The sequence below is a fragment of the Acromyrmex echinatior genome, chromosome 11 (assembly GCF_024713525.1).
Source record: "Acromyrmex echinatior isolate Ae372 chromosome 11, ASM2471352v2, whole genome shotgun sequence".
In the NCBI taxonomy this organism is placed as follows: domain Eukaryota; kingdom Metazoa; phylum Arthropoda; class Insecta; order Hymenoptera; family Formicidae; genus Acromyrmex; species Acromyrmex echinatior.
In genome coordinates this window covers 11,872,694-11,880,616 of record NC_141862.1, presented here as the reverse complement: position 1 = coordinate 11,880,616, position 7,923 = coordinate 11,872,694, and the positions used below count along the sequence as shown (strand labels likewise).

General features: G+C 26.1%; 1 protein-coding gene across 5 annotated transcripts; it reads right to left on the bottom strand.

The window, feature by feature from the left end:
* Positions 1-603: 603 nt before the first annotated feature.
* LOC105144288 (uncharacterized) lies at positions 604-7,716 on the bottom strand. 5 transcript variants are annotated; one of them, XM_087411165.1, is made up of 5 exons: positions 7,430-7,716; positions 6,786-6,974; positions 3,069-3,294; positions 2,103-2,698; positions 604-1,142 (listed from the first exon to the last, which is right to left on the bottom strand). In XM_087411165.1, exons 3-5 carry the CDS (start codon positions 3,103-3,105, stop codon positions 960-962), a joined length of 816 nt encoding a protein of 271 aa, XP_087267291.1. In that variant the 5' UTR covers positions 3,106-3,294; positions 6,786-6,974; positions 7,430-7,716; the 3' UTR covers positions 604-959. The 5 variants fall into 5 exon arrangements, with proteins under 5 accessions (XP_087267291.1, XP_087267287.1, XP_087267289.1 ...); XM_087411161.1 differs by lacking the exons at positions 604-1,142; positions 2,103-2,698; positions 3,069-3,294 and adding exons at positions 3,384-4,868; positions 5,208-5,833 and having other exon boundaries at positions 7,388-7,650; XM_087411163.1 differs by lacking the exons at positions 604-1,142; positions 2,103-2,698; positions 3,069-3,294 and adding exons at positions 3,384-4,868; positions 5,208-5,833 and having other exon boundaries at positions 6,786-6,912; positions 7,388-7,650.
* Between the last annotated feature and the right edge of the window lie 207 nt (positions 7,717-7,923).

Sequence of the window (7,923 nt, the reverse complement as noted above, 5' to 3'; positions counted from 1 at the left end):
TATGTGTGTTTCTCTCTATTATTTTATAATAAATATTAATATCTTATAACTTTTCTGTATATATTTAAATGTTAGTCGGTAATCGATTTTACATCTTATAGATGATCACCTTGACAAAGTTCTCGTAGTACAAGTAGTACATGTTAAAAAATCATTTTCAAATTTTTTGGCAATAGTCTCGCAATGGAAAAAATGCATAATATCTATAGTTATTTTTTTATTATTAATAATTGCAATTTGTATGTAATATTATAATTTTTCCATTTATGTTCTTTATTTATTCTTTACATCCGTCGCATAAAATTATTAACTCGTAATCCATTTGTTTTTAAGTATAAGTAAAATCATTTCTAAAATTTTCCTACTGAAAATATTATTTTTTAATTAACATGTAAATAAAGATCATAATTAACATGTAAATAAAGATAATAATTCTCCGATACATAACTGTTGAATGAAATTAATCACGTTAAAGCGAATTGAGTTTCATGAAATATCTTTTCTACAATAAAGTAATAAATGCCATAAATTTGTAACATAATGAACTTTTTATTACTACAATTAACAAATAATTGTTATTATAATTAACAAATAATTATTGCAGAAGTATTTTATATTAATTCCAAATATAACTCGGATAAATTACATCATCTTCAATCGAAAACAAGCACATGTGCATTCTCACTATACAGTGTAGGGATTATAAAAGACACCAGAGTTTATTTATAATAGATGTTATGACAAATTGATATAAGTACAAGAAGAAAGTCAATTTTACCAAATGTTTTAATAATTTAATAATTTTGCCAAATTATTAAATAACGTCTTTATACAATTTCAATTTGAATAACTATTTAGTATAAAAAAATTATATATAAAATCCTTCAAAAAGAATTTGCATGAATAGAAATACAATATAAATATATCACGCAGTTTTCTTTTTTGAAGTATGATTTAATCTAAGGTACGGTCCAATTATTTAATGACATATCACTAAGTAATATTGTTTTTCGAGATTTAATGTCAATCAGATTTACATATATTGCATAAACCATAACGTTTTTTAAAGTTTCTACATGCTCTAATTTGGTAAATATTTTTAATTTATTATCAGTTACACTTATCATGTGGGTACATCCTGTCTGCAAAATTTAAATAAAAAAAAAATTATAGTTTGATTAAAGAAATGAAAATTGTTTTAAATAAATATTGCAAGAATTAATTTTTCAGGTTATTATAAATTACTGTGAAACAATAATAAATACATATAATACATATAATGTATATACCACATAATTTTGTTGCGCTCTATCTCATATCTTTCACATTAATAAGGTTGCTGATCCTAGTTAGACACGCGCGCGCGCGCGCCACACACACACACACACACACACACACACACACACACACACACACACACACACACACACACACCATATAACTAGGATCAATAAACTTATATTAATGAAAAAGTATACATATATAAGTATGTATATATAAGATTTTATAATTAAAAAATTAATGAAAGTGTTGAAACAATAAAGGAATTTCCAGTTAAGTCCATCTGCTTGAATTTTACAAAAATCTACTAACGAATTCTGACAAATTTTTTAATTGACGATTGATTTTTGTTCTTCATTTCTTACTGGATCTAATAAATATATTACCAATCGCATTAAAGAATCTTACAGTTGCAAAACTTAAACTTTGTATTGAACGCAACCATTAATGCCCATTTCCATCAACGTAGATTAATTTTAATCTCGGTTCAACTTACTTTTTCTAAAGATTAAAAAAATACGAAGAGTAAGTTGAACTGAGATTAAAGTTAATCTATATTGGTGAAAATGAGCATAAGTCGACAGACTCTGTCGATAGAACGTTATAAGCTTAATCGAATACAAGTGGCATCTACTGAATTTACTGAATTTTTCTGATCGAGTTTGTTACTAATCAGCTGATATTCTATGAACAGTTTGTTTACTGGGTAATTAGAGATATAGAATCAAGCTGATATGCAATAATTAATTTCTTTATATCAGTAAAAAAAAAGGAAGAATCAATGTTAATTAAAACACGGAAAAAAATATATGTATACGCACTATTTCCAATTCCATCATAATGTCATGAAATCCCAATGACGTGCAGTCTGTTTTATTATTAATAATATATACACGTGAATCTTTTTGGTTAGAGAAATCTTCTGTTAACAGTTTAATTTGGAAATTCGTTTCTTTAAATGCATTCTTCTTCATATCTATATCACATGTGATATCGCAAGTACCAGATGATGTCGTTACATTTTCGACCAAACTTGAATTTAATGCATTCCTTATATCAAAAAATAGGTTGAATTGACTACCAATATCAGAAATAAGCCCGCGATATATTTCCTTGTAATTTTTTTCGCGATGTAATAAACTTTGTAAACCACAATAGTTGAAATCCATTCTAAATGACTGTTTGTCTTCCAATCTCTTCCACGTAACTGTTTGGAACTTTGAATGCTTTGAGGTCATGACATTATGTAAATCACAGTAAAGAGTTTCCATCAAAAAGGGATGACATGTTACTGTAGAACTTAATTGTGTAACTTGGAAAAATTTCCCCATGTTACCATATTCTATCACGGTTTTGTTCACCTCGAATAAATATTCCGGAGCAAAATCTGATTCTTTTGAAACATTTGCGAATATTCCTAAATAAATAAATAAATAAAAAGTTTAGTTATACAATATTTATAGAACATTGTCATTTGTTATCACAAAAATTAATTTTATAATTTATCTTTCAAAAATTTATGATTATATCCTTTTTTTTTAGATTAGCTAAAATAAAATTTTTAATGGAAAAAGAGGGTTTTAAAGTTTAAAAAGATCATTGCAGTTTCTAAGCTCTTGATCGTAATTTTAGTATTTTTTTTATATATAGAAAATTACGAGTTGAACAAAATGAAATTTTCTTTTTACTTTGTAAAAATATGACTGGCCATAATCCAAAAGAAATTTGCGAAAATTTTCGGCTCTCTATGTAGAATTCGATTCATTGTATTTATATTGTTAGCTTACCAAGGAAGAATGGGATCAAAGGAGCGTTCAGCAGCATCGTGAAGCAATATTCTCTTAGCCAATTTCATCCACTTGTTCTTCTACTTTTTAAATTCCTTTATATCAAAACATGTACTTATCATTTGAACTTCAGGTAAAAACTGTTTTTCTCGTTCTTGTACAGAGGTACAATGTAATATGATTTAAGCGTTTATTTTTGTCTTTATAAACAAGTAAACAATATTTCCTGTAAATATTATGCCAACACACATTAGACAATGTTTTTCATTCCCGTTTCTATGTAGGTTCAATCTTCAACTAATCTTCAACTAACTCTTCTTTTACTTATAAATTCCTTTATATTAGAACTTGTTAATCATCAAAGGATGTCGTTTTAATCCGCTTGTTATGTATAATGTAATATGATTCTTCATTTTAAAATATAAATAAAGTTAGACGATAAATCTTATCTCGCTGTCAAGAATACTCTGCGAGCCATGTTTGTCTTTTTAAAGTTCATGTAAAGCCTTATATATGAACTTTCTATTAAATAATTTTTATGCTCTTCTTTTCATAATTTTGAAATAATTTTCTGTTATAAATAATCTTATTTTGGATAAAAAGAAACATTTTAACAATAGAAAAATAATTGTATCTTAATATTACAATACGTTATTTTACAAAAAATAAAATTAATTCTAAATTCAGAATTAAAATAATTAAAATAAAAATATATCTTTGTAAGTAATTTCCAATTACGTAATATATTTAATTTAAAAGAAATGTATATATATATGTGTACACCCCCCCCCCCCACACACACACACACACACACGTACGCACGCATGCACGCACGCACACGCATATATACATATATGTGTATGTTTATACTTTCACGTTTTATATAATCTAGATTCTACTCGAGACTACTCAAGTTTCTAATTTTTTATTTTTTTTTATTATCGCATAAAATTAAACTAAGTTTTTTTTAAATTCTTTTGTTATTAAATGTACAAGTAAAACATTTTTTTATCGTCTCTTAATTATATCAACAAAAATATTATATCTTGATAATTCAGATTCTGGTGTATAATTACTAAATAAAAAATTAATCATGTTAAAATAAAATAAATTTTATGAAGTATATTATTTGCAATAAAATAATCAGTCATAAATTTATAAAATAAATTTGTTGTGATAAATTATGTTGATAGAATTATCTGAATTATAGATGCTACAATAAATGCTTGGTCAATTAATTACATTATTTTAAACGCGAATCACTCTCAAATGTATAATATATTTTAGAGAATCATATTTTCTTTTATATTTAATAACATGACAAATATCATAAATTTTAAAGGAAAAAGAAAAGAAAATTATAATTTTTTAAAATTCTATTTAATAATATTTTTATAACATTTCAGATATTTAACTCATATTAGTAAATCATTTAGGATTAGAAAAATTAAGAAATACAACGAAATTGAATATGAATAATTGAGCAAAAAATTTATATATCAATATAACATAGTGTGTGTGTGTGTGTGTGTGTGTGTGTGTGTGTGTGTGTTTTCAAAGTTTGATATATTTGATTACAGTAAATCACTTCAATAGATCAATCCATTCGTATTTATTTCTAACAAGATCATCAAAAACTTTAGTTCTAGGTGATGTAATTTTAATTAGCTTAAGCTGCGTTATTTCCCTAAATACAGGTGTCCCTTCAGGATTCCATGGGTCAGGTGGTAATTGTACCTCCATTATGGTGGAAATATTTAATTTATCATCGATTATTTCCATCGTATGAATATATTTTGACTGTAAGATTTATCAGTGAAAAAATTAATTTTATACAGAAATGTTGAAATTGTTAAATAAATATGGCAATATTGTGCTGAATTCAGTATTTCCAATAAAAAAATTTATTGAATTATTGAGGACAGTAAATATTTATTATATAATTCTATTAATGCGTTCTTTTTCTTCTCTCAATAGTAAAAAAATTATTGAAACATTAAAGAATTAATTACAGAAAATCATTGAAACTACGTAAATAATTATTTTTTGTTCTTAAATAATTATTTTTGTTCTATTTGTTCTAAGAAACGAGAGTTATAAAAATATAGAGCATACGTAAAGAAGTATATATATACACACCACTTTCATTCCATTCAAAAAGTCAAAAAATGGCAAGGAATACTGGCAGTCCTTTCTGACCTTCTTAATACGTATATGCACATGTCTTTCGTGAGCTTCATATAATGGGGTTTTTTCATAAGAGGATCGATGGCTTAATAATATAATTTGATTTTCCAAAATTTTCTCGGAATTATATTCGTAAGTTGTCGCATTTACATCGAAAAACGTCATGCAATAGCCTATTGCTAATTTTTCTTTTGCAGTGAACTTAGGGGTTATTTCATTACCAATGTGAAATTGAAAAGCGATCCCTTTAATCAAATCTTTTTTTTCAGTGGTTGAATTCACAAATAATTTCTCTAAGCCATTATTATTAAATTTAATTACAAACCAATCGTCATTGGTCTTGTATTGCTCATGTGCGACCTCGTTTGTAGTGTTGAGACTTTGAAATATCAAAGTTGAGATAATATCGATATCATGCAAAAGACAGAGAAGAGAATTATAACTATCCTCTGTGTGACATGTTATTGATGCAGTATATTGCGTCACTTGGAGAGGATCTCTGAATATCGTAATAGTTTTCGTTACGTTGTAATTGTATTCTAGATCTCTGTTGAAAGGTAAGACATTTATTCTGAGCCCTAAATAAACAAAATGTTTAGTTAAATATCAAAATATTGTACATTGTTATAGAAAATAATCTTTTTAATTGATCATTTTAATTTGTATTTGTATTTGATTGTTCCAAATGTTCTTTCGATTTTTTTTTATTTTGAGAAAGAGTAAAAAACTTTATAAACATTAATTTATTGAAATATATAAGAGAGTTATTCTGTTATAACTACTGATAGTCTCTTAATGCCATTCTTTCATGTTTCTTTGTTTATTGGTAAAATACTGATTAAGAATTTTTGTTATGTCATTCAAAGAGCTGAATTTGTTTTATCATAAAAAGAATTTTTTTAGAGAAAGTACCAAGTAGTAGTCAGAATTTTAAGAAAAAAATTGAGATTGAAAGACGAGAGATTTAGAAACTAAGATCTGTTCTTTTTCCATCTCAAGTTTTCCAACTGGTGTACACCGACACAAGTTAAAGTGAGACAGCTATATAGTTTCATATTCTAGTTTATTGCACTAATTCAGAACTATAGTTTAGAATTTTTAGAAAAAAGAACAACTCTTTTTTTTTATCATTTGAATTAAATTTTAATAGAGCAGAATGGCTCATGTGTGCATGTACGCGCGCGCGCATGCGTGTGTGTGTGATGTGTGATTTACTGAGTATATATATATATATATATATATATATATATATATATATATATATATATATATTGTATATAAAGTAAAAAAAATAAACAAATAAATTATCTTTTAAGATTAATAATTGTATTTTAAACATTTTTAGATTAATTGCAAGTCTGATTTTTTCTAAAAAAAAATGTATATAAAGCACTATGTATGGTCATAGAATTTAAGTCTTTTGCTTTCCAGCAAGAAATATAGATTATAATGTATATGTAAAATTTACGTTGAGATTCTATGCACAAACATAATAAACAAGTGAATTCAAATAGTTGTTTTTTAGCTTACCCAGAAATAACGGGATTAAGGGCAATATCTCCATGATGCTATGTACTTTCAAGACACGTCCGTCTAGTATTACTCTTCTTTTTCTTGTGAACTGATCCTTTACATCAGAACATGCTCATCGTTTTACCTTCATAGAAAAGGTCGTTTTAAGTTCGCTTGTTACAATATAATTCCAACGAATTTTTGTCTCTATAACGTAAACAAATAATCTATTGATGTTTACATCTTGCCATAAAAATATACTTTATATATTATCCTTTTTTCCTATCCTTCCTAAGATACAGCTATCTTATTACAGACTTCCTATTAGGATTTTATTTTATATATGAAGACATATTTCAACAATATAAGATCAATTACATAAATGTGTTAAAATATATGTATAAAACATATACATTTTACAAAAGATTAAATTCATTTTAGGCCCTGCGCACAATAGAAGGAATAAGGAATTAGGAATAAAAAATAAACAATTCTAAATAGATTGAAATTGTATTCTTTATTTCTAATTCCTTATTCCTTCTATTGTGCGCAGAGCCTTATATTCAAAATTATAATAGAAATATATCTTTAAATGTTTAATTATATGATTGTATATTTACATAATTAACATATTTAATTCAATATATTATTAGGTACGCAACTAAGTTCCCGCTGTTTGTCAACCGATGGCTCCAGCAGTAAGTGAACAGTTTTATCGTGATGGTATACGAGCTCTGCCAGAAAGATAGGAAAAAGTAGTAGCTAGCGATGGGCAATATTTTCAATGATTCATTTGTAACCATTTTCACAATAAAGTTGCATTTTCATCAAAATAACAGCGAGAACTTAGTTGCGCACCTAATATATATTTAAATAAATATAAATATGTTATTATGGAGATGTTGGGTCATGTTACGCGGGAATTAATTTACTTAATTTGCAATCAATTCGATTGCCACCTTTCCAGTTTTCAACCAAAAACTCTGATTTTTCGATCAAATCTTTGGCTCTCCGGAAAGAAATTTTCTGTTAATCGCACAAAATTTTGTTCATCTTTTTTAAGTGCACGACATTTTCCTTCGGTATTTGAAAAAATATTTCCGGCAGTAGGCATGAGAAGAGTCAAATCTGATAACCTTTTTTTAAATTTTAATAA